General features: G+C 42.2%; 1 protein-coding gene across 2 annotated transcripts; it reads left to right on the forward strand.

Moving 5' to 3' along the window:
* ANKRD29 (ankyrin repeat domain 29) lies at positions 1 to 27,730 on the forward strand. Of its 2 annotated transcripts, XM_059815689.1 has the most exons (10): positions 1 to 21; positions 5,370 to 5,480; positions 7,063 to 7,161; positions 9,184 to 9,282; positions 16,171 to 16,269; positions 19,264 to 19,362; positions 24,209 to 24,307; positions 24,776 to 24,871; positions 25,942 to 26,040; positions 27,647 to 27,730. In XM_059815689.1, exons 1-10 carry the CDS (start codon positions 1 to 3, stop codon positions 27,728 to 27,730), a joined length of 906 nt encoding a protein of 301 aa, XP_059671672.1. The 2 variants fall into 2 exon arrangements, with proteins under 2 accessions (XP_059671672.1, XP_059671673.1); XM_059815690.1 differs by lacking the exon at positions 25,942 to 26,040.

The following is a 27,730-nucleotide window of genomic DNA, read 5'->3' on the forward strand; positions in this document are numbered from 1 at the left end:
ATGTGCAGGATGTCGTTCAAGGTGAGCCGGGCGCCGGGGAGAGGGGCGGGGGGATGCGCGTTTGGCCTCCCGCTTTGTGCTTACCGTGCCGTCAGCCCGTGAAATGCTCGTCATATTCTTAGATTTAGGGGGTTATTTATTTTTTTAGGAAAAAAAGGGGGGTGGTTTAGGGCGGAAGGAAAGAAAACAGAAGCGTCCTTCTCGGGCTATGGGATGCCCCGGGAGTGCTGTGGTGGCAGCTGATGGAGCGGGTGCTTCCCACAGCTGACATCCCCAAAAGGGTGCATGGTTAGTGTTACATAAACTGCGAGCTTCCATGAAGCTTTACGCCGGCTTTAGGGTGGCCGGGCTCAGCACTGTGGGGTTTGGTGCAGTCAGGAGCCTCCTCTTCACTTTTCCCATCATCTCTGCTGGTGCTGGTTGTGTAATAGTTCGGAGGCAGCATTTATCCGAGCTCTTCGTTTCAGGCTGTGGTGGCCACTGAAGCCAGGCTGGTTCCTTCCCTTTTCTGTCTGTGATTCCTGTCACTTTTTGTACTTCTTCCATCCAAAACCATGCAAGAACAGTAATTTTCACAAGATCACCCAAAACAAGGTTTTTTAATCTGAGGACAGGATTAATAAATTCAGTTGGCAAAGAGGGAAGCAAGCAGCAATTTACTGATGCTAAGGGATAATATTTATGCTAGATGTACAGCTTCTCCTCCATTAGGCACTTTCTGGATGCTGTGCTTACCCTTTTCTTATTGATCACCAGCTCTGTGCCAGTCCTTTGCCGTGTTGCTTGTGTTGCATTGCTTTATTTGACGGATGATTCCCTGTACTTGCCTCCCACTCCTGTCAGTGTGTCTCCCCCCAGGAGTGCTGGTGCTGCAGTGGCACCCTGTCAGTTCGATGGTGGTGCAGCAGGTGGTTTCCACCTGCAGTTAAAGCCCTGATGTGGCAGGGAGCAGCGTATCTTTGCTCACAGTACAGCTCAGCCTCACGCTGGGTGCTGAAATCTCTCTGGTCACCCCCTTTTTCGTCCTGCACTGGTCTCATACCTGCTTTGTTTTTCTTAGTCTTAGTGTCTTCTGTCCCTCCCTTCTGTCTCTGTGAGTTTTTTCCCCACCTTCATTTCTCACAAGCATCCACCCTAATGGATGCCAGCCCCATGTTCCTGGTGGTGCCAGCCCCTTCTTCTTGTCTTCTTCTCTTTTGGCCTCCTTGGTTTTTCACCTTGTCCTTCAGATCGTCTTCTTTGTTCTGTCCCCATCAGCTCCTTTTCTGTGCCCTATTTCTCACTTTCTATTCCCTCAAGTACTCCTGTTCAAGGTAGCTCACTGCCTGCTCCCTCTCCCTCTGGAGAATTGCAGCCCCCACCTCCCCCTGCTTTCTCTCTCTTTTCTGTGCCTTTTGCATGGCTTTTTCTCTTTCTCTCAGAAGACAGTGTACTTATCTTGGATTCCTACCATCTCTGCTGCTGTCAATTCATGTTTTCCATCTTACTATCCTACTTACCCATGAGGTAGCATTTATCTTTCTTTCGCACTGTCTATACACATGAATATGTTCTCTTCTTCTATGAGCTCTTGCCTGTCTAAACTTATATCTTGAATGACCTTTCTTTTTTATCAGGATCCTTCATGTAGGATGTATTGCTATCTAATAAACTCCTCTCTCTTTCCTCCTAACTCCCACTAAAATTTTCCATTGTATCATGCTTGATCCTGATTTCCAGTTCTTCTTCTTAAAACTTGTTACTCAATTCCTCCTTCTCATTAGGACTGGTTTGGAAACAGAGAAAGAAACAGGAATTTTCTTGTATTTTGACAGTACAAGGAACAAGCTGCTGGGCTAGTGTTCTCTTTCACCTCTCTTTTCTTTCTCTTTGTCTATTGCTTCTTTTCTTTCATCTTCAAGATCACTGTTTAAGAACTGCGCTCTTCCTCCACAGCTGTTACCCCACTGTCACCTGCCTCTTTGACAGCAAGTCAAAGGTAGGGCAGGGAGCGGGAGCTGCTGATCACAGCATTTAAATGATATTTTCCCCCTCAGTATTCCTAAGATGACACATACAGATATGTTATCACATTTTATTTTTTCTCTATTCCTGCATAGAAATGGTCTTGTCAGGTTTATAGCATATATTTTCCTCTAGGCCATTTTTGAATATGTATTTTTGCTTGATGTCAACACAGCATGAATATAATGCCAACTTTTCATCTTTGGGCTCTCGTAAAAGCATATAAACAATTGAAATGAGTAGCACCGCCAGAGTTTGAAATAATGCTTTAGCGATCTTGATGAAGTGGAGGAAATTGTATCCTGAAAGTTGCTGATGCTGGAGCAAATGACAAAAAGAAACATGCCATTTTCTCCAAAGCTATTAGCTAATCACTTTTTCAAACATTTATTATGTTCTGTTCCCAGACTGTCAATGCTGAAGATCAATTGTTTACTTCAAGGAACCTTTAGGAACAGACTAGCTTTATAGTAAGAATTACATGAAAATTGTATCCAGTTAATCTCTTGAAATTCAACATTACGTCTCCCTAAGAAGTATCTGATGAGACAGGATTGAGTTCATAACTGAACAATAGCAGTCAAGGCTTATGTTACATCCTGCAGTTTAAAACCCATTTACCGTTCAAAAATTATTCAATTAATCAGATTATTAATACTAAAGTAATGTCTTACATTTTGCCTACCAGAGATGTCAGTATTGCAGATGTCACCTGAAAATGAAGAGCACAGAGGTATAAATCCTTGGTTTGAAAGCCAAAGAGAAATTGCCTCGTGGTACTCCTTGAGGCTGTCCTTGTAGGGTGCCCAGATCATCTGAATGATTTTGCACATTCCATTCATTTTAGCATGTCAAATAGCTCAGATTTGTGTTTGCTTTTTTTATCTAATCTCTACATGGTTGACGGTCTGAGTGTGCTGTATACTCTACTTTTATACAAGGGATCCCCAACAATGCCGGGGCACAAGGGGTGGTACAAGTACTGATAGCAGTCATTCCAAATTGGGTTAAAAGCACCACTGGGAAAAACCTGATTTCATGTCCTTGATGCACTGGAGAATTCTTCCATTCCTTGGGTCTGATCCAAAGTATGAGGACAACTTTACTGGGGAGCTACTGTAGGAATTACAGGGGAAAAAAAGAGGTAGGAATTTATGACTCATAAGCCTAAAGACTTTGGACTTCTACTTCCAGACTAGGGTAACACTGGCAACTTAGTTCTCTTTTGTCCTCATGTAAACTAATGAAAGCAGGTAAAGAGTTCCTGAATATTGATTCCAGTCCCTGCCTATCTGATTGATAAAGGCGTTGTTGTATGGTAGGCATAATAAAATGCAGTCACATTGCTACTGTGCCCTTGTAGCGAAAACTGGGCTGGACAAAATAAATCTTTCCCTGCATAGATATATTGCCATACCCCAAAGCTTTCTAAAACTTTAAGAGGTAGAGTGTGGCAATAAAAGGTAAGGAATTTGATCTCCCATTCTGTAAGGTCTAAATATCATTCTCTTGCAATAGCTTTCCACTGAGTATCATAACAATAAAGACAGTAAGACAATATTCCTAACTACCAGCTCTATAAATAAATATCTGCCTAATAAATCAGAGCAAAAAGGGCAACATGGGCCACTGTGTGTTTAGGTCAATTGTTTGCTTTTATGTAAAATTTTAGTGGTTGTAAGGGTAAAGATAAGAAAACACTACTGCATTGCCAGCAAGGAGGGTATAAGATGCTAGCTCCACTTTGATCAACATTATCTACAGATTCACCAGGGGAAATGTATTAGCTGTAAAAGGAAGATCAGAATTTAGCCTACTGTGCTTGCTAAATTTTTGAGACTCCTGCCCCTATGTGTGCTGGTACAAGAAATATCACTATCAATTTATAGGAAGCATCTTATAATTTATTGAATGGTTGAAACTTCTCTCGTCTCAAACAGCTGCCAATTTTCCAACCTATAAATATTAAAAATGCAACCCATGGAAAGTGTTCAGTGTGACGGATCTGGGATAGAGTCACACAGGATTGGTCTTGTGTCTGCTGGTTTCTGCAAGGTTTATTACCTGCGTGTCAGTGAAGGAAGCAATTTAAGCTCTGGTCTATGTGTGCATTTTAAGTATCAACCACAAAACCATTCAATCCCGATTCTCTGCCACATTACATGTGCGCATTGACATTTAGACATGGAGAAGTGTGTATTACATTTTCTGAAGCAGAATGATTGACTTTTATATCCACTCTGCACTCTCTTTGGGTTATCCTGAAGTCATGATTCACTGGAGAGCAAGGCCCCCAGGTATTTTTGACACTGTTTTGGTCTAAGATGACTATCAGTGAAATGATGCTTTACTGAACTCTTGGTGGTTTTGGGCCTTGTTAAAAAATCAGTGGCATGAGCCTGCTCTAGGATACGTACCATTGCGCTCACAGCGTTGTTCCCCCCCGCCACTTCACCCATCGCAGTGCTTACCTCTCAGAGCCGCATTTTGGCAGCTGCCTGCATGGATCAGATAAGGAGGTCAGGAGCAAAGTCTGTGTCGTCTTCTGCTGTCCTCCTCCTATGCTGGGCAGTGATAATTTGCTCCTACCCAGGAGAAGTCACATTGTGGCATCGTTTCTAGGGCTAAGAAAGCCTCAAAAGAGTATTATATTACTGTCAATTCGTTGAACAGTGGCCTGCGCTATCTAGATTTCAGAGTTTCCTAATTTTGCCTTACATACTGCATTGCATACCTAGTAAACGAATCCGTAAGTCTATAGACAGCAAGATTTTAGCCTTTTTATTCTAGCATCACCCAGGAGATATCTCATGTGCCCACAGTTAGAGAGTGTTAATTCCAGGCAGGAGGCAGACCAAACAGTATGGGAGATGCATGAGCAATACTTTTCCTGTATTGGGACTTTATATGTAGAGAAGAAGGAGATGGAAGAGACCTAATCTGAAATCCAGGAGGATGTCCTGCAGCAGGACAAGTCGGCAGGATGATGCAGCCTCTCTAACTGTGCCCAGCCCCATCACAGAAGCAGACAATACAGGTACCAGTTAGCACTTTATTTTCTGTGATGTTTCCCTGTGGACCTGGGCTAGAATTGTTGTCTCTCATTACAGAGCAAGCTAAAAGACATAGGCTGCCATGGACACAGGGAAGACCTGAAACAACATGAGGTAGAACAGGGAGACTGATCTCTTTAATTGCACAAAGAAATTAAATTAACTTCCCTTCCATGCTCTGGTTTTGAAAGAATAGCACACTAAGCTGAAGCTTGCCTGGCTTGAATGCAGAATTTGCATGTGTGCGTTTGTCCAATAGATCTTCCAAAGTGATTTATTTTTTCTGCTTTTTCTTTTTTTTTTTTTTTACAGAAAGAAACACCACTCGCCAATGCTGCGTTTTGGGCTGCAAGAAAAGGAAACCTGGCTCTCCTCCAGCTGCTGCTGAACAGTGGGCGAGTAGATGTGGACTGCAAAGACAGCGTATGCACACAACGCACCTACACACACGCCACTGATTTTACGTCGCTTTCCATAGCCCGCTGCACAGAGGGTGTGGCAGGGATCTAGCATGAGGCATTTGAGAGTCTTATGGCACTTAGGGATGATTTAAAACCTTCTCTTGTCAGGAAGCAAGTTTGAAACTCAAGATAAAATAGTGTGATGATTTACATCAGTGGCAAGGGGTTAGGAATTTGCCAGCACTCAAAAATGTGTCTTACACTGTTATTTGTGGCGCTGACATTAAAAACACAGATCCTAGCACCTCGGGCTTCTCTTTGCAAGGAAATGTCATTATAGTAATAGATCACGGTGAAGAGTCGACTCAGCCGAGCCCGGTTAGCAATGATTCTGTCAGCTAGCAGAGGTCTTCATAATTAGAAGAACTGCTGGCCTCCTAACTTCTTCCTTCCCCACCCCAGCATCTCCTGGACTTGGCACCAACATGAAGGCACAGTAAGATTGCCAAGCAAAGAGGAGCCCAGACATGTGACAGATAGATTTCATGGGGATTTCCGTACTGTAATTGGCATGGGTTGAAATTAGTTTTGAGATCAGAAATGGGTTGAAAACACAGATAATGGGTATGTCTTGCTATTCTGCCTACAACGTATGGAGAGATACTTGATTGCACTAAGCTATGGTGAAGAGTAGGGGAAAACCGAGGTTGAGAAGTTCACAGGTCTCTTTCGTTTGGCGTTGGGACTGACTCACTTAGAGTCATGCCTGTGTTGTGCTGGATTACTGCCACTTCCAGCCTCAAATATGAACCTATCACAGCTTCTCTCATTTTAAATACCTTCAAAGTGCAAAAGATTTTCTAAGCCCATTGACTTTAACCTATGTTTTCATTTTCATTTCATTTTTGCCCTGGAGGCAAGTATTTGTCCTGCAGAGCTTCTGGAGCTGATGCTATGACTGTCATTCTGACATGGTTTCTGCATATTGTCCATACTCCACATACATATAACCTAAATCTTATTTGGTTCACTGGACCAGGGGCCTTATGGGGTACTGAGGGAACCTGAACACATAGTTCTGGTGTGGAAAGTTCTTTCATATAACATGAAGAGTCACAGAGTGAGTTTGCTCTTGTAATTTGGACAGGGAATTAGTATTCAGATCACCCACACCTTACTCCCGACTGTGACTCACAATTTAGTGACTCAGCTAAGTCACTCAGCTCCTGTGTCTAAGGTTATTCTTCTGGAAATGATGGGAAGATCTTTGGGATTCTCTGATAAAAATGCTGTGTATAAACCAAAATTATTCTTGTTATTCTTGTCGCACTTATTTTGGGACAAAAAGGTGAAGTCATTACATACGTATTTGTCGAACAGTCAGGCCTTAGCACTGCAGGCAAGTCTGTAATGTTTTTTCTTTAACACCTGCTAATTGCTCATTTTCAAAGTGTTCTTGATAGTAAGTTTTAAATGACAGCAAGTTTATCAATGGTCATAATCTTCCTTCAGCTTTTCAGAAGAGGTGCTGTCTCTTCCAGGCAGTCTGATTTGTTGCTGGAGGTGTCTTTTGAAGGTACTAACTTGTTTTTTCTTACTCCCAGCTTGGCACAACAGCTCTGATGGTAGCATCTTACTATGGCCACATAGATTGTGTACGGGAATTGGTGTTGCAAGGAGCAGATATCAATCTGCAGAGAGAGGTAGGAGAAGTTCTGCATTCAAACAGGGATTGATTAAGTGACCTTTGGTTTATTATAGATAACATGAGTGTTGACTGTTGCTTTTTGCAACAGTCACTTGCTGTGCAGTGCATGTATAAACAGGGTCTGTTCTCCTGAGGACATCAAGGAATCAGATGTCTGGAGTTTATAATAGAAAATAAGATGCCAGAGGTACATTTAGAAATTATTCATCAAACATTTCCAGCACATCTGGTTGGTGAGGGGCAGTTACATCTGAGATATAACCCCCCAGGGTTACACCATTTATGCATCTGCAGTTTTACTTACTGGCACAGTAATTTACAGCTCTCTGGATGGGATAAATGATAAGAAGTCGTCCTTTACCTTTTGAATTGCAGAGTCTGGCCATTGAAAAGGAGTGGATGCCATTGTTAGCCTGGGGATTATTTTGACTCGGTATGCTTTGGAGTTTCTGCCTCTTAGTCTGAGCCAAGTCATCACTAACAATCACACAGATTAATCAGCCATACCCTTCCCTTCATCTCTGCTTTGCATTCAGGGCATCTCTCACACCATGTCATGCTTGCTTGTGGAAGGGACAATGTCAGTGGCTGGTTTTGGGAAAGTGCCTTCCCCTCATACTCCATGCAAATGATTGTAAGGAGTACCTGCAGCCACTCTGGTCTGTGTGCTGGCTACACAGAGAGCAGAATTGCTCTGGGACAACGACAGTTGTACTGGTCCAGAGAGACGAGCAGTTTAAGGAGGGCATGCAGTAACATGGGATGGTGGCAGGCAGTGCAGGACAGGAGTATGCTCGTCACTTTAACAATACAAGCCAATGTTTCTCATTTTCCTTGGTTACCTGGAACTAGAGCATTAATCTCATGCTGACATCTGCAAGTTACTGAGTCAGTGAATGCCATGTTTGATGATATAATGTCTTTGCACTTACTGGCCTAAACTTGCTCTAACCGTGACTGTCAGTGTCTTTCAGTGGGGTCCTGTTCCAACAAAACATTTAAACATGTCCCTTCCCTTAGGTAAACATTGCTTGAAAAGCAGCAAGGGGCCATGTGCTATTGTAAAGGCTTTGGGCACTGGAGTGAATTTCATGTGTAGCTCTCCTTTCTTGCACCTTCTAGAAGGGATGAGGGAGCCCAAATTCAGGAAAGCCTGCTTGTCTTCTCTTTCTCTCTCTTTCTCTTTTTTTCTTTCATTCTTTCTTTCATTCTTTCTTTCATTCTTTCTTTCATTCTTTCTGTCTTCCCTCCCTTCCCTCCCTTCCCTCCCTTCCCATCCTTTTTCCTTCTGTCCAGCTGTTAAAATCTTACATATTCATTTTTTGGGTCCTGATTTACTCACATGTTAATGACAGTATTTTATACAACTAGTATAAAATATGGGGTTTCAGTTCTTCGGTGAGGTTAAAGGAAAGCAGGAGTTGCGGTACTTGTTACAGTTGCTTGAAGGCTGCTTGGCTGGATGGGGAGCTACTGCTGCAGGAGACAAGGATGACTTATGCCAACAGCAGTCACAGTTTGTCAGTGGAGAGTCAAGCAAGGTGGAGCTCTGCAGTACTAAGTTCCTGCCTCCCTCGTCTTTCCACACCCTGATCCAAATCCATCCCACGCTCCTATTTGTCTCAGGTTGTAGTGGCAGGTGGAATAGGGCTTGGTTTTAAATTGGCTGTTCCTCTGTTGTGCAAGACTGTTCTTTTCTCACTCTGGACTTGCTTTCCCTATCTGGTGACTGGGTAGAAGTGAGTGAATCCTAAGAGGTCTATATTAGAAACTCTGTGCAGAAGCTCCTTGTGAAACTTGTATTTTACTCAAATATGTAATGCTGGACAGATTTCTCAGTGCAACAGGAAGAAAACTGACCTAAGGTACCTGGTGTCCTCTGGAATCCTCAAATCATCATGTCTTTTCTGTTGATATTCAACTGATTGTGCTCAATACTTTTTAATTTGAAATGTATATACTTCAGTCAAGTGTGTTATGTGTTTGGGGTTTTTTTAATCCATTTTTTTCCTTACAGTCAGGTGCAACTTCTCTGTTCTTTGCTGCACAGCAAGGCCACAACGATGTAGTGAAGTTTCTCTTTGAATTTGGAGCCTCCACTGAATTTAAGAATAAAGTAAGATGATGGGTCTATCTTTGCATGCTGACACATTCTGACAATCAAGGCTGTTTTTTCCTGGTCACATGAAACATGACACAGCAGCAGGAAGATGATAGAAGGATTTCCTCACTTGAACGTTTTCTGAGTAATATGAGTAATGCAACATATTGTGAAAATATTGACTTAGGACTAGCTCTTACTGCCTAGACTTAATGGCATAAGTTGATCAAAGATCAATCCCTTGATAGTGGTATCAGTCCTTCCTCTTAAGCCATCCTCCAATACAAGAACAAAGGATCTTTTTGTATATGTTAGGTAGGATCCCTTTTTAGGTGTACATGTACTTCACTTGCATAGACTTTTGTCTATATTGCAAATTTCATCTATATTGGGATGTCTCTGCATACCACCGTAGGATACATAAGAGTGTAATGGCTTCAGTCCTCCCTAAATACCCTTTACCCATCTGTGACAAGAAGATGAAATGCACCTCAGAGTTTCTGTTTCTTTGTTCAGGCAGGTTCTTTTTCAAACTCTTCTTAGAACAGCCAAAAGCACAAGATGGCAGATCCTGGGTCTGGTTCATCACCCCTCATGGGGTGAATAGCATTAAGAATAGCAGTTCATCGCTGACAGCAGTACATCAACTCAGTTTCTTTGCCCAAGGCAGTACTAGCACCTCTGCTTTCAGCAAACAGAACCAAAAGGAACATATTTTCATTAAATATTCTTGCCCTTGACATGCTGGCCACATTTTGGAGCATTCCCATAATCTGGGGAGGACACTTGCCAGTCACTTACCCTGGGATGCATAGCAATGTGTTTGAGGAAAGTTCTTTACCCCACAGTAACCAATTTTTCAAGATGTTACGTCTGTGATTCGAATGATTCCCTCAACCCGTACCTGCTTTCCAGAGTCTCTGGAAATATAGGCTTAAATACTAAGGGAATTGACGGAACATCAGAGACTCAACTCCTTATGCTCCAGGGACTAAAAATCCTGAGGTTTTGTGGCCAGAGTCCACACATGCCGATACAGTAGGATTCTGGTACCCCAGGGAGCTATGCTCGTGGTAAGCAACTCTCTGACCACAGCAGCAATCAGTAAATTTAAAAACATGAATAAAATTGTGGCTATTTAACACAACATGGAGTGCAGCTGTGGAACTTGGAAATGTAGGAGGTTGTAATGTTAAATACAACAGTTGGATTTTAAAGTGCTGGTTAATATCTCATGTGGGACAGATTTATTGGGAGAAGCTGCACATTAAAATAAGGGTTGCTTCTCAGTCTTTTATTTCAGGGTATAGGTGAGGGTTAGCAAGATTCAGAAGAATCATCTTCTCTTGCATTCAGCTGTACACAATTGGGCAAGTGAACTTACACTGTCCTTTGAGTGATCTGGTCTATAAAAAGGCCACAAAGCCACGTTGAAGGAGCAAAGGTGTCCCAGGTGTAGGAAGAGCCTAGACTACTCACTACAGCTCAGCATGCAATTGAGCAGTGTTTTTGCAGAGGAAGGGAAAGTGGTGAATGCAGGAAACTTGGTAAGGAGGGAAGACAGAGGCTGAGTACCTTATTCTGTCTAGAGGGACAGTTACATTTTCACCAAACCTTCCCACGGTCTGTGAACTAGGAGTTTGTGAAGAGACCAAGACTTGGCCCAGAAGGTGAACAGCAGGCTTGAAATTGTCTGATCCTTCATGACAATATATGATCTTTTATGAAGCATGCAAAATATATTGACGTGAGTCACTAGGGCAGATAAAAGGCAGTAAAGAGCTAAATGATAAGAAAACATTCCTGCATTCAGCCGCTCCTAATGGCTTCCATCTTTGGACAAATGCAGGTTTGGGCTCTACTGCTCACCTTGAAACTTTGCTCCCAGCCCCCATATTCCTGCCTGCCTCTTCTTCTGAATTCAGACCTGACTTGGCCCATCTTTTAAGCTGCAGGTTGCTCTTCCTCTCCAGGCCACAGTTTTCTGCCACTTCCAGTCGAGCTGGTCATAAGACAACACCAACTCCCATGGGACATAACATGACAATCTGGCGTGCGATGTGTACGTGAGGCTGTTTTCCAGCAGCATCGCATGTGCCTGTCCAAGCACTCCCTCCTTCTCATCACCTCTTCAAGAGGTTATGAGTCACTTCAGCATTCACAGTATGACACAAGCTTAGTGCCTGAAAAGGCTCTTAAAAGCTGAACAAAGGATAGCTGGGTTAAAATTAATCTGTGCAAAATTAAAGTGACACTGGTTTAAAAAATTGAGGTTAGCTATCATGTCCATGCCCTCTTTGCTGAAAGGATCTGCGCTCTCTAAAGAGTAGTATGAGGGCTTTGCTAGATTAATCATTAATGCTGATACCTACCCTGGAAATGGCCATGTTCATTCTTTCACTCATTCCTTGCCTGGGGACTGCAGCTCTTCTTCTGAAATGAGGATCTAGACACAGGAATCCAAACGCTTACAGCTTCCAGACTGGGCTTTGGTAACCCACTAAATTTTTAGACTGAGGCTGGGTGGGAAACCAACTTGTACTTTGTGCAGCAGCATGTACCTGAGCAGGAGGCAACATTGAGAACATACTGCATTGACAGTATGCATCTTCCATTGGCCTTCTACTGTGTTTTTGTATCAGTTCTATTTTCTGATTTAATAATACGGGTTTTGTAGCTTGGAATTATTCCATCAGACCATCGTTCTGTTAACAGGGACTAAGATAACAGGCTCCCCAGAAACACTATAGTTGACAAAACATGCCTTTTCAGGTCAGAGATAAAGCATTCTCTGATTAAGGCACTAAGATGGGAGCAGCGCTGGAAAAGATATGGCCAATCCTGGCTATTTTTAAAGGGCACTGCAAAACTAATCCATTTGCAAAGAACTTTCTATTAGAAATGAAGACGTGGAATTGAAATAAGAAAACAAATTGAGTGTATCCTAGGAAACAGAGACTTTAAAGCAAGGAAACGCCAAGCCCAACAACTTCTTTTTCATGTACTTCCCTGTAAATTGTTATTACTACATTTGTTACTCATATACGAGATTGCTGGAAAACTACCTTAATATAGGTGTTCAATTCTTGTATCATTAGAGTTGATACTCACTACAGCAGGCAAATCAATTGTTCCAAAATAGTGTAATAAAGTAATTAGCAATAATTGCTGATGTTGTAAGGCGAATAAATAGTACTATTGAAGGTTATTATGTATTTATTATAAAATACATATCATTCAATAATATTATTCTGCATTGCCCCAGTCTGGCATCCTTAGATTGAAACATGTTCTCTTTTCTTACTCTGAGACATGTTATAAGCAGGTGGGTTCTTAAAAGGGTTTGCATGGTGGTGTGTTTTCTGAAGAATACTGCAGGTTGAACGGTACGTCAGAGGCTACTTTTCAGCAGGTAGTGATTGCAGAAGATCAGTTCCCCTCCCTTGTGGCGTATTTCAGAGATGATAAAACACCATATAATTCTAAGCTACTTTCAGGTGATGATGACAGAGCTGAGGGAAGAGGTAGGTAAATAGACAGGATAGTGTGGTCTTATTGGGTGCTGCTCTTCCAGGTGCTTACGTGGGAGGTTGGCAGCTGCTGTATGCGCCGCCAGTAGCGAGAACAAACTGTGTGGCGATAAGAAAAATGGTTTCACAGGACGAATTGCAGAGGTAGCTGAGAGAACTGTCTCCTATCATCTGAGCTGGAAGGATTTGCAGTGAAGGATTAATAGAAGCTACACTGTGTGAGGAAAACAGGATATGAGCAAGAAATAAACCCAAGGCAATGTGCCGTCTCTCAGCTGCACCACCGGCCTCCGGCCTGCTGCAGAAGGGCGATTGCCCCAGAAGCGCCTCTGTGGTTGCTCACATGTCCCTGCTCCCACTTGCTGCCCCACTCAGAGTTTCCAAGAGGCTTGCCAGTACCAAAGATGCTGCTTCAGCTTTTTACTCGTCTCAGCTGAAGCTAAAAAGAAAAGAGGGAATCACATGGGATCAAAGGGATTTTAAAACTCTGACATTTACCTCTTTTTTTTTTTCGCCCCCATAACTCATCTGCCTTCCCAATGGCATGTAAAACACTGGGGTCTCCAACTAGACCATGCTGGAGGAAAGGCTCTTGTGCTGGCAAAAAGGGAAGAAGGAGTAAGAGAAAGCAAGATGGAAGCTCAATAGGGGTAGGAGGGGGTCGAGTTTTTCTCCTCCTGAGAAACCATGGACCTTCACGCTGTTTGCCAGTTCCTCAATTTAACTGAGTGCTGTCTTACTGCATGGTCTTTTCAGTGAAAAATATTTCTGGTCCCAACTTCCCTTTTCTTACAGCAAGACCTATCTCTTTATCAGAGCATTCAAATGAATCTCAGTCTCTTCTTTTGAATGTATTCAACTTCATAGGAGACACAGTAGTGCAGGTCTTAGAGCTCAGTTGTCTTCCTGATCAGGGTCCAAATCTTTGAGTCAAGGAGTTGTTATCCAATTCCTTCTGGCCCAGTAAATATTTGATTCAGGGTAGACAGCTGGAACTGGGGACCACCAAATAGTTTTTTTCTGATCCCTGGACTCTGGTCAGGGTGATCTAGGAAACTTGGTCACTCTAGTCTGAAAGATTTAAATCATATATTTTGGAAATGTGTTATTCATTCCAAAAACATATGTCTCTAAAATTGTTCATTGGATTCAACCAAACATTTGGCTGGATTCCCATTTTGAGACACTTAGACGTAATCTGCTAGCAGCGTCTCCCTTCTTAAACCTCAAGCTGTGACATCTCCCAAGGTGGGATCACACAGTTGGACTCCAAGCGTTGAGCGTCGGCTCCACTGTGCTAACTGCGGTTAGCTTTGCAGGCCTGCCTTTTATTTGGGACCTGTCATTTGGTTCCCTCCAGAAATTATGTTAATAACCAAACAATATTCTTAAAAGAACAGGAGTTTGTTAAGAACACAAGAATTTTAGAACACAAAAACCAGGCCACAAAGCAATAAACAAACTATTCCCATATACAGCTAACTGGGCATGTCTATTTACTTGCCATACAGGGAACCTCAATATTTTTAAGCTTCCAAAAACTCGTCCTTCCCTGCCTCTCTACAAAGGACGTCCAATCTGGGTAGCCCAGTTTTTCTTCTTAACTCACTAACCTTTCTCTCTCCATTTCCTTCAGGGAAAGAGTCTTTAAAAACGTATCTGGTTTTTGTTTGTAGACCTTTGATCTGGTAAATCACTATTTAAGCAAAATGGCTTTCAGCTGGTTGGAGACGGGAAATAAGTTTCACAAAGCTATTAGCTTTTGCTATTGTCTTTTAAGTGTGTATAAGGTGTTTTTTAATCCAGGAACCATTGTGGTTGCTGTTGTGTTTTGTTCCAGCAGCTCCTATTAAATTAGGGTAGTTTAATTTGACAGGAAAGTCTAATGACTCATTGTAGCTATAGGGTAACTTAATTCCACTGACCTGATTACACACTATATTTACTCAAGTAATCCAGAATTAATATGCAATTTAGATTCTTAGATTGTCATGTAACAGCTTCACATATGTGACTTGGCTGACACTCAAGCCTTGTTTGCTTTTCAGTGTCATAGGGAGGAAGGGTGAATATGAGGTTTTGAGAGTAGCTATAGACAGTCCCTGTGAGTTAGTTCAGTCATGTCAGAGCTTGAGTTTTCATGAGGTTATTATAGGCATGAAATAGCACCACAGATGATTAATAAATTTGATTGGCACTTCCCATTATAAAAGATCCATTTGGCCATTCAAGCTGTAACTTCTCTTGTGGGTATCTGTCTGTGTGGAAAATTTCAGACAAAACTTTGGCGCTGTTTCAGAGGACAAGGCTAAGGGAAAACACAATCTTTTGCCCACATTAATAACAGCTCTAGAAAACATTTATCTGAAATACTTTAGATAGCTTATCTTGTGGAGGAGGGGCTTGAGACTGGGAGAAGGCAGGGAAGGAGAGAGAAGACCTCTGGTGTGGATGGCCTGGAGTGTGCGTCATCCTTGCAGGATGGCATGGTGCCATCGCAGGCAGAAGATGAGAACTTCCGTTCCGTATCAGTGTCAGAAATAATGGTAATTTTTGAGTGGGGCACAGTGCATTTAACAAGATGGGAAGACCCAGATTTGCTATCTTCGTTGTTTCAGCTGGCTTGGAGTCAATTGCCAGTGACACTGAGGTGTTTCCCTTCTCAGACGGCTCCCAGGGGAGCATCTGGACAAGCAGGATTTGATACATGTGCCTAGGTCTCCCTTGAGTGGTGATGTGCAGTAACTATAACCACCTGGGATTGCTCCTACCTGCAGGGATCACTTCTTCAGCGGAAGTAATGGGGCTTTCACTGGTCATGGGTTTGATCCGATGCACACTTCCAGAGTTAGCTAGCATGCTTTAAAATGCATCCTCCTTACTCTTCTTCAGGCCAACAATCAACAGGTGAGAGGCAGGATACAACAGGTCATGAGGTTCTGGCCAAAGAAGAGTAGATGATCAGTAGGCTTTGTAGCAGGGGAAAGGTGTGCTGTCCTTCAATAGGTGGAAGAGCTTGGCAGGGATGGGGGATTTGGCTGTAAAGGGAAGAGACATGGAGGAGCTTGTAGCTGTGAAAGGAACAAAGCTTCTAGTGGGAAAGCAGAAGATGAGGAACAAAAAGCAGAATTTTCTTGGTTCCCATCCCTCACTAAAAAAACCTCAGGAGAAACATGTTTATAGTGACAGAGCCAAGTTTAAAGATTTATGGGGCAAGACTTGGTACTAAAATTATGAAAGATTTAGTAGTGACTACAGAAGTGCTGTGAGCCAAATTCTAAAAGCCTTAAAATTTGCTTTTTTTTTTCGTGTTGATGTTTAGTCCAGCACCTTCCCTCTCACCTGACTGTACCCATTCTTTTGTTTTTCACAGGATGGAGGTACTGCTCTTCTAGCTGCTTGTCAGTACGGGCATGCAAAAGTAGTGGACACTCTGTTGAAGCATGGTGCCAACATTCACGATCAACTTTATGTGAGTTATTTGACACAGATAATATTGACAACACTGGTGATGGAACAAATGTGCTGTTGGTTGGACAACAGTGGATACTCTGGCTCCAGCACAGACAAGCATTTGCCAAATTTGCGGTTTTATAGTATTCGACTCTTCTAAGATGTGAATTTTGTTAACTGACTGCTTCTCATGATCCTGGGAGAAGTAGCACAAAATCAGAAAATATTATTTGGCTGCCTTTTGTTTTGTTATGTGTATGAAGGATATGTGCCAAATCTGGATCAGATTTGTGCTATCCATTCTGCTTCAAGAAAAGACTGTGTCATGGTTTACCATGATTTGCATTGCAGACAGACAAATGAACAGCTATAAAGCCGCTGATGTACTAGAGAATCAGTTCATCAGTTTTCTGCCAGAAAGAGTAGTAAAAGTTGTCTTGTCTTTAAAATCTTTTTTTAAAATATCAGTTAAAATTATGTCATTGGGTATTTGTGCATCCTTACCTTGTCAGTGCTTTGGGCAAAGAATGGTTAAAATGGCTGAACTGACGTTGTTTAGTTGACTTTTCAGAAAGCTGGATTGAGCCAGTGAAGCACTGGATTTAATTTACTCTAAGAGACACAAATAAGTTGAGCTTTTCAGCATTCAGCACAGCAGAACTGAGTGGCAGATCTTCCCTCCGCTTCCCATCAGTCTTTCCTACCCCAGGGCAATCAAGACTGACAAAAAGGAAGTTGGTTCCTAGGGATATGATATTTTTCAGCCATTTCCATGGGCTTTGGATCTGCAGGATGCTGTCACACTCAGCTCCCATGAGCGTACGTGAGAGCCGAGGGCTGGTGACCACAGAAGCCACCAGCATGCTAGGGGCTGTGCACTGGTCACAGTGTGGGTCTTCACCTCTGTGCTGCCCTCACCCTGCGTTTATAAAGAACGGCATCCCACCCTCGCTACTGCGCAAATAGGAATTGCCTTTCTAATCTGAGGGCAGTGATTCATACCTCTGCACGGTAATCCCGGGGGTTACCACTCAGTTTAAAAATAGCTATGTTGCCACACCTGCAGACACTTACCTAGAAGCGAAGGCAGTAAAATAACTTCCTTGTTGTCTCTCCTGGAAATGAGCAAAATTTGCAATTGGATTTAGAGATGTATTTTTATTGTTCACAGCCATTGGGCAAAACCAGTCAGAAGCGGCTGCTTAATAAAATAAGAACACAATCTCTTCAAAACGAGTATTAGCCTGGCTCCTTTTGTGGGACATCACAAGCTGCATATGCAAAGTGGTATCTGGCTGGCAGTTTCACTGGCAGGCAGGCAAATGAGAGGGATTTTGAGCACACATTTAGGTAGTCCTCCCAAAACCATCAAGATATATGTCTTAATCTTAAATTGACTCACATGAGGGGTAGAGGAGATGAGAGAATACCCTAACTAAACAGTATTTCTTGCAGACATATTTTATAGCCTCAAAACAGTTATCTCATTACAGCATCAATTCAAATCAAGCACAAAAAACCTAATACTTAATCTTTAAAATGGTTGGATGACATTGAAACCAAGATTGTCTGTCTTGATTGATGGTATAATAAAGAGCTCTTTTACTATTACACAGCCTTGTTTACTTTCTAAATGGAAGTGTTCCCTCTGTACCTGTCTCTGGAGGAAGCCTTCAAAGGACCTGATACCATCACCCTATCTCATGTACTCACACAGCAACCAGAGAAAACAGCCCCTCAGAGGGCCCAGGGACACGCATTTGTAGTGCCAGCAGACACCTTTCTTGTTTACCATGACATTTGTCTTGAAATCAAGGTCAAATATTTTAAATTCAGTCCCTGGGGCACTATATTCAGCTCATGCTTCACTAGGCCTGTGCTGAGTTTTGCAGCAAGAGGAGTAGCTAAGCAGTATCTCTTTGCAGAAAACAGCATTCTCTCCCAACACGGTGATATGCCAACAAGGTCAACAACAGGCTTCCGCTAAAATGCCCTGTATTTTGTGATAAGCATATGCATAAATTGGTTGGAAGATGTGTACTTGTGCATCTGAGATGCAGTGAAGGGCTTCATTCGTGCTTCTGTTTAAACTAAAAGAATCTCACCTCCTAGGAAAACTTGCCCTAGCACGTTCTGTACTGAGTGCTGTGGATATAGGATGGGTAAACACCTCTCCTACCCTCTATGCAGATTTCTACTTCCAGTTGGTTGGATGGATTCTAACGCTGTTTGAAAATTTTTCATCCAAAAAAAAATTAATTAAATATGACTTTTAAATTTTTTTCCTAAGGAAAAGCTTCTGTGAAGCCAAATGCTGAAGAACATCTGCACATGAAAGACATGTTGAGGAAAAAAAAATCCTATAGTTGTTGATTTCTTTCACAAGTTTTTTGCAAGAAATTGCTGGTTTCTGATTAGGGCTATGAGATACTCTGTCTTGCATGTGCTACTTTATGTGATTATATTACAGGTTGAGTCTCTTCTGCAAGATATGCCAGAGCAGTTCCATGGTAGTTGCTGGGGTGGCACAGTAGTATGGCGCAGTACTTACTCCTTCAGCCTAAAGGGCAGACTTCAGTGCTGGAGCCTCCAGTTCTGCAAAGTACTCGAACATGTTTTCACCATGTGTGTCTATGTAGCAGAACAATTCTGCATGAACGTATAAAAACTAAATGAACCTAAATAAATATATTTTGCTATATAGGAATGGATCTCTTGTTTGTAGACCAATGCTTCAATGAGCTAGACTCTTGGTATTCCAGACCTGGGATTTAATGCTTGGTTCGGTAATATGATGAGAGCCAATACTCATGCATGCTGAATGAAAAATGTTACCATAGTTTGTTATAAACTAGACTTTGGATTTTGGTAATTATTTCTTGAGCTTGGCTATATGCATGCTCTTACAGTGCATAATGGCTTAAGAAGGGAACTTGATTCACTTTGGTTTGGTTTTGAATGGAAAAAATGGCAATATTTCAACAGAGTATAAGCTGGATATATTTGTTCTTAGGATGGAGCTTCTGCAATTTTCCTGGCGGCACAAGGAGGTTATCTGGATGTCATCCGCCTGCTGCTTTCTTCAGGAGCAAAGGTCAACCAGCCACGGCAGGTAAGCTCAACACTTCAGGGAATAGCTGGGGTCTAATTACTAAATTTTACAGTTATGAAAAATTAACACTTGATTAGAGAAATTTCCTAGGTGTTAAACTAACTGAGGGATACGTAAGCTTACGTGATATAGACAGACATATATAAAAGCTCTCTTGGTTTCCTAAAAAGGATTTCTTAATTGGTTAGCTCTTTCTTGACCCTAAAATCAGTGCTTAAACAGCACATTTAGATGCTGTTTTGAGTAGCCAGATGTGGAAGTTGCATAGCTAGCTTTACTCGGCACTTAGAAATGTCTAGTTAGAGACAGGGCTTCCCAGGAATCTTTGCCTGCTTTGAGAGAGCCTCCCCCGTGGTCTGCTGAAAGCCTACAGGCCTGGGTCTTCATAGTACATTTTAAATTGATGGGATAAGGTCTTGTCCTTGCAATCAGTCACGTACGTCTGCCAGGAGGCTGTGATCACTGACTGCAGCAAGTAAAAAATCAGCAGGCAGGAGCAAATGAATGTGAAAACTCTAATAACAGTGGACAACGTGGCATGTGACAAGCTTTGCCAGATATTTTCAGTATTTCCTTTCATCTACACCAAAAAGCCTGACAAATCATAGCCTGGCAGCAGAGATTGATCTATATGACTTCTGCTGCATCTGTAGGTCTGCATAGCCTCCCTGCTACTCCTGCAGTGTAAGGAGACTGGATTAGCATTTTATGTGCTGAAACTAAAGTAATTTTCCTGCTGCCTCTTCCCCCACCTCTCCAGCACCAGAGCTGTGCTGGCAGCTACTCCCTGGACTGACGCTTTAGTTGCTCATAGGCTGCCTTCACACTGTCTGCCAAGATCAAGATTAAGAAACCTTCTTAAAAGCTGTTAATTAATGCAGTCTAAAAGATCAGTGTAGAAGGATAGACCAAGGTATGCATTAATGCCTCTTGAGTGGGTCAAAATAAAGTTGGGGAACCTTAGATTTAGCTCCACCGTGTTGCCATAAAAACTGCATTCTGCTAACCATAATTATAATGCCCCAGCTAATTCTTTCTGACAATATTTTTTTAGCTCTCTAATCCAATTTCTACAACACAATGTTTCATGAGGCATTTTTAAATCTTAGTTGAGGCAAAGACTTCGCTGTGCGAATGTGCCTCCTGGCTCTGTTTCATCTCCAGCAGGACGGGCTTACTTTGCTTCAGGGTACCTCCGATCCCTGCTAAGATTATGCCTGGATAAGTCCGTGGCATTTGTATTTGGGCACACTGTAATCTGAAACATTTCCTTAACAAATCGAACATTTTTACTGTTTAATTAGTAGAGTAATGGTTGGATGGACTTCAGTCTCTTGCTAACAAACAAATTTGTACTTTGTTCGAACGTGGCGTGTTGGTCATGAGGAATGTAGCTCTAGATGGGGCAGTTTCGATGCCACATGACTCTTACTGTCAGTTACAAACTGCATTGCTCTCGCTGCTGTAGGAAACTTTCCTAAGCAACTTAACATCGAATACAGGGCTGCAGCGTGCCAGATGTGAGTTCATGCTTCTCCTTCCTCATGGTGTCCAGGTTTTCCTCTCTACCTTGTGAATTTGGGGGCTTATTTCATGTGCCTGAGCATGTGCATCTGCCTTGTATGTCTCCTCCTGCTGCTGCAGTGGGTACCAGTTCCCCTTCAGTCTTGTGTCCCATCTCCCAGTCCCACAGAGGTGCTTCTGACACCGTAGAGCATCTCAGATAGCGCTGGCTGTACACGTGCAGGCCCTTCAGCTCAGCTCTCACAAGACCGAGTTGTGAATCTTCTTGGCGAGTTTCTTCCCTGGCAATGTCATTTCTCTTGGATTTTAGCCGCCTTCTGTTCTTTCTGACATTGCGGAGCCAGGCAGGAATTCTTTTGTCATCTTTTTGTCTAGACAGAGCTGGGGGCAGTGTCTGCAGCTTGGTGCGGGAGATGTTTCTTTGCTTCTCCAACTCAAAAACAAAGCGAGAAGGTTATTTGCCAATTAATTTTACACTCTGTTTTGGCAGCCTGTGTCCCAGCACTGGCTAAGCAGATTCAAAATACTCTGAAAATGAATGTGTTTTTCTTACCACACGATATGCAATTACGCATGTGTGTAAGCCAGTAAACCTATATACTGTGTAGACTTCAGACAAGCAAGCAATTTGTTATTAGCAACAATTCAGCTGATGTAGTGGTGCGAGTGGGCTGATGGGCAGAACAGTGGAGATGACACTGAGTAGCCTGAGAGTAGGAGCTTTCTGTCCCTGCAAGTCCTTACTGGGAATTCGAGGGGTATTTCACCTCCTAATCTGGCCCTTTCTAAAACTCCAAGCCACAATAAAACCTTGAGACTCGAAGCTGCAAAGCAAAGTCATTAGTTAATGCGTAAGAGAAAGAGCATCAGAAATTTCGGTCAGAGTATGTTGGGAACCACTGGCTGCTGGATATAGCGAGATGTCGTCCATGTATACTAACTTGTAATCAAGTACGGAAATAAGCACAGCTTAAAAACATATGGGGTATTTAACAATGTTCTAGGAATGTAATGGTCTGCAGTCTGCTGGGTGGGCAGAGGGACAAGGAAAGGAAAGCAGTTTTTGAACTGTGTCTTTCCCTGTTCTCACTTTCTTTCTGACTCATCTCCAAGTCCTAATATCTGTTTACACAGGAATTCTTATATGGCCTCTTAGTACAATGTAATATCTCTTTTGTACTGTACACCAACATGAGAATGGACAGAAATCTCATCTACTCCATATAAATATCACACGCGTTTGCATAAACCTGCATGTTAGATGCTGTTTGCTTAAGAGAGAGAACCTGACAATAATCAATGTGAGCCCACCATCAAGTTCTTCATCTTTCTTCTCTTCAGGCTAAGTCCTCCAAGACAGTAACTTTCTCACAATGTATTTTTGCCTCTAGCCTGTAACTGAGATACTGAGGATGATGTCTAACAGCAATACTATTAGGGACAGTTAATGGTAACAGTGATGTTACCCAACACTTGTATTTTCTTCTGCTCCTTTTCATTTATACCTGAAAATAAGAGTTCTTCTTACAAACTTCACTGTGATTGAAAGAAAGCTGCTATGTTCCCCATGCTGTGCTTGTGCTTGCATTTCTTGTGTAAATAGAAGTGTGGATTTGTACAGCATTGGTTCTTCACACAGATTAAATTGTGTAGGCTGCTTTCAGATATTTTCCAAGTTTTATAGGCTTTTTCAGTGCCCCTATTGCTATTTTCGAGAGCCCTCTGGTGGGGGGAGGTTATAAAAAATATAAAGTGCCAGCTTACTGGTAGGGAAAACACTGTAACTTGGAGAGGGATAGTTTTTGCCATCATGCTGACATCACATACGCTGTATACAAGACAGCCTTTGCTATTTTTGAATCACAAAGAACACTCATTGTATTAACAGGATATATACTAGAATGAGGTCAGTCACTAATTTCAATGAGTTAATTTATAGAGAAATGATACAAGAGTGGGCAAAGATCCTGTTCCTCACCATTTGAGAAGACTGAAGATCTCAGGGTATGCATTTGCTCTTCCTCAGAATCAGAAAAAGGGAAGCCAAGAATATTGTATCAAAAGAAGAAATAACTTTTCTGTTTCTTCCGAAGGATTAAGTCACTAGCCCATAGAAAGCAGAGAACTGGTTCAACAATGTTTTTTTGGATTGCATGAGGAAGTCATATGAATCTTCAGCTGGCACTGAGAAGAGAGATTGCTCCTTTGATCAAGGTGGAAATACCTTATTTAAAGTACAAAGTTGTTTTCTTCTGAAACTTCTCATTAAGGCTCTTTTGGAAGCCCCAGTATATTTCGTCTTCCTTTTTCCTGCCAAGACTTCAGGCTGCTGAGGGTGGCGAGGAGAACTGGCCAGCACTGAAGGCAGAAGCAGGCACCCTGCTACGTGAGGCCTCACTTTTATGTTAAAGTCCAAACAGGCAAAGCCTTTTGTTAAAGGCCCACGAGAATCAGTTTGGCACCACATAACCGCCAGAGTCCTCCTGTAGTCTGGAGAATCAGTCCATTTAGAAGCAAAAGGAGGAAAAGACACAAAACTACATTCTAATTGCAGTGAGAAATACTTCCAGTGCTTCAACTCACTGGGATGGAAATCCATCACAAAGTTTAGCTTACTCTGAATGTACATATTATTTTCTGGGGTTTTCTGCTCAAATAATGATTGCATAGGACAATTTTTCCAAGCCAGATTGTTTCATGCTGCATTCCTTGATAATTGCCTTATTTTCTAGTGGAGTTCTTGAAGATAAAATTTGTGAAATACTCACCATCACTGTAAGGCAGGACGTTTTTAGCAGATTCCCTGGGGGTGGGTAATGTAACAATATTGAAAGTTGATGATCGTCTTGCATTACTCCGTAGCTTCTATAAACAACTTCCACTCCATATGTACAGAGAGACGGCTGCAGAATCTGCCCATGCATGCTGAGATTTGCCTGTATCTTCTGTCACATCTAGCCACCTAGAGTTCAAAGTACACAGGATACCTGTGGGCTTCACATTTCAAACTTCCCCATGTATTTTAGGCCCAGCTGGTAAGCCAAAGAGGGCTTTAACTGTTCACACAGCAATGCACATTTCAGGCCAACTATGCAAGAGAAAGCAGCTAAGGGTGGTTCCACTCCTTAACTGGAGCGGTTCTGACTTGATACACCGAGCTCCCATGTGCTTTTGGAAGCAACTCTGCATATGTCTATCTGTGATGCAGGATTTAATTGAGGAGTTGAAGTATGTCCATTCCAGTAAGCAAACTTGGGTGGTAAAATACCAGGGAGCACAGGATCCCAAAGTGAAACCGTTAGCAGTCTTATTTTGTTTGCAGGATGGGACGGCTCCCTTGTGGATTGCATCACAAATGGGTCACAGTGAAGTGGTGCGAGTAATGCTGCTCCGGGGAGCAGAGCGAGACGCTGCGCGGGATGTGAGTAGCACTTCTTCCTGCACTCTGTCTGCAGCTTAACGCTTCCTAGCTTTTTTTGAGGCTGCAAGTCTGCCTGAATGGAGGCCTGGTGTCCTTGGAGTCCATCCTGTTTGCCAGGTTGTAAAACCCCACCACGGGCTCCCTTTTTCCCATTGCATCTGGGGCAGCTTCCTGGAGGGAGCTTCTGGAATAAGGGAATGGCAATGTCCATATAAATGAAAGACAAAGACGATATATGGTGTCGCTGGTTCATTTTACCCTGAAGTTTTCACCTGCCGGAGGAACAATCCTCCAGATGCCCTAAAACCAGCAGTATATGCTGTGGAGGTGCCTCCTCAAAGACAATGAGCAGAGGAGACCCTCCTTTCAGAGGTGTGGGGAAGAGCTGGTGTTTCTCTCCAGCCAAGGGGAATGAATGCAGGTAAAGCATCGGTAACAACTGAACTGACCTTCCTCTCTCTTTTAAAGGACGGTACAACTGCTTTACTGAAGGCTGCCATTAAAGGGTACAACAATGTGATAGAAGAGTTGCTGAAATTCTCTCCCACGCTTGGCCTGCTGAAGGTTAGTAGTGAAACACAGAGATTTTTAGTCAGAAGCTCAAGAAAGCAAAGGGTCTGATGAAAGACCTGATGTTTATGACTATGCCAGTGGAAGACGATAAGGAGCTTAAGCCCAAAAAAGTCAAGAGAAAAATGAAATTATCTTATTTGGCCTTAATGCCACACGCAAATGAATCTTTTCAAATGAAATTGTGAATTTGATTTTTGGAATGAGGAAGCACATTGTGTTGTAGAAGGAATTCTGCTTTTTGTCATCTAATTTTATTTCTACTGTAAATGGATTGCTTTCCATGGTGCACTTTTTAGCATTATACCCTGCCCTCTATTGCATTTAGTCAGCAAAATAGTATCCTAAGAGATCTTTTGTGAGCAGATTCTCTACTTGATTCTGTTTTCCTCTGAATTCAAAAAATTCCTTGAAAAATAACAGATATTTGGAAGCTGCTTTTTAATAGCTGATCTAATTTTATGTGCCTATAGATCATGTACTTTGATAGCCTCTGTGCATGCAACTAATTGGCAATTTTGATGTACTTGGAAATCCAGGTGACATTAACTGAGTTGTTAATTGCAAGTATGAAATAGCTTCCACACTTATTTGAACTGTCAGTTTGCAGCCACAAACAAAAGGCCAGCCATAAAAAAACCGCCATTCAGCTGTCTGACATTGAGACCATTAATCATCAGAGGAAGAAGATAAAACACACAGATGGTTTCCATTACGGCTTGTGCTTCTATTTCCCTTGCTAGTGGCTGATTTTGCCAGGCAGAAGCAAATGCTGTGTTCATTTCACCTCTAATCTATTGACAAGGGTAATTTTTAAAAGGAAATATTGCTGTGGTAAAGTGAACTTGACTCTCATTTTTATTAAAACAGTTAAAATCACCTCCTTCATAGCCCACTAGCCTGGCAGCACCCTGCCTAAATCAGACCCTATACCTTTGATGACCTAATCTCTTCCATGTCACTTCTTTCTTGTTCATAGGTTTGTTCTTTGCAAACGTTTGTGTTTCACTGGCTTTTGATTTCTTCCCATGCACAGTACAAACATCTCCATTGGTATTTTCTAGAACGGGACCTCTGCTCTCCACGCAGCTGTCCTGAGCGGCAACGCGAGGACAGTGGCGCTGCTCCTCGAAGCAGGAGCGGACCCGGGCCTGAGGAACAAGGTACGTCCTGGCACGCCATCCCAGGTGAGCGGGTGGGGAGCACCAGGCGGTGGAGCTGTGCGTGCCACGGAGGCGGTGGCAGCCCACGTTTCTGTGTCAGCCCATGGTTGCCTACTGATCCTCTCCTGAAGCACCACTGTTTGGTCCATTGATTTCTGTACACAAGCATCTGTAAGGGTGCTAGGCAGTGCCACTGGTGTTGCTGGTACTTGTGAAGTTACATCAATCTGAGAATAACCAAACCATGCACTCACTCACTCGAGCACCACAGATTAAATTGTTAACTATAACTAGTCATGGGCTAGCTAGGTTGCATTTTAGGGAAACAGTAATCCATTACTGTTTTGGTAAGTCATAAGTTATATTCATATCTCCATACAGATGTGTAAGGAGGATATTTCCGCAGCAAGAGAAATGTGTATCTGGGTGCCCTTGACAAGAAAACTTGGTTAGAATTCAGCACATTTCTAATACAAAACAATATCCCGAATTACACGCATTTTGCCCATATCTTACTGCAAATCTGTTAGTTTATTGAAATATTGAAATAGTTTCATGTTCTTTTTGTAACGGCAACTTTTCTGCAGAAAACTTGTCTTGGTTTTATTCTGTGAAGTGTTTTAACATTACATGTTCGATAACTTCCATGAAAATGTCTTCCTCTGAGTTGTTTATGAACTATTTGCCGCTAGTATTTGATATCTAGCTGGCTTTGTTAAGCTGTGAATGGGTGGTCTGGTATTTACTTCTGGTTTATGATTGGGTGAATGAAAGTTTGTAATGCAAGTAATCCAACATATGCCTTCTAAATGTTTTGGTCATTTAATACAAAACCTGTGCCTATTATTTCTGTATCATTCCACTTGATGGCAGCAGAGTTAATGCCGCTCATAGAGTAGTTCCTGTTAATAAGCATTTTGTTTTGATACTATCATCCAAACAATGTGCAAGATTTTTCTGCTACTGACAGTGATTTGCAGCAGGAGGGTGTGCAGTATAAGAAAGTCTGTGGCTGTAACCTCTCCTACTGATTTTTTTTTTTATAAATAACTTGCAATTTGGCACAACAGAGTACATTTGCAGGACAGAATTACTGATTTTCAGAAGTAGCTTCATTATAAATCCTTTATGTTACCAAAATTGTATTCAATAAATACAGAAGACCAAACTCTGATGTTCTTTATTACCAGTCCTACAGAACAGCACTGACTGTCTCATAGCAATTAAAGTCTTTCCTTGGATTTTTATGGACTTGTGTACTTACAGACCTCCCTCATCTCCCCTAAAAAATCAGCAGCCATGTTCTCTTTTAATTTTGTGGCAGAAGCATAGGGAGCACAAGGGATACCATTTAGCCTGGACAGTCAGCAGAAAATAAGATGACCACTCAAATCCTATGCTGGGATTATTTTGAAGACTTAAGTGAGATTTGCACATTATGTGGAAATGTGACTTCTTAAGGTATCTCCAACAGTGGTGGAGACAACACCGGAATAAGCATGGCATTATAATGCCCAGTACCATCTTCTTTAGAGTTTAATGCTTTTAAGCCATGTTTTGGAAATACTCCTTCATTTCTGCTAACCTCAAGGTTTTTTTGTTCCAGGCAAATGAACTGCCAGCAGAACTAACAAAAAATGAACGCATCCTCCGACTCCTGCGTATGAAGGAAAAGCAAAGGAAAAGCTAA

This window comes from Gavia stellata, chromosome 3, assembly GCF_030936135.1.
Source record: "Gavia stellata isolate bGavSte3 chromosome 3, bGavSte3.hap2, whole genome shotgun sequence".
NCBI classification, from domain to species: Eukaryota; Metazoa; Chordata; class Aves; order Gaviiformes; family Gaviidae; genus Gavia; species Gavia stellata.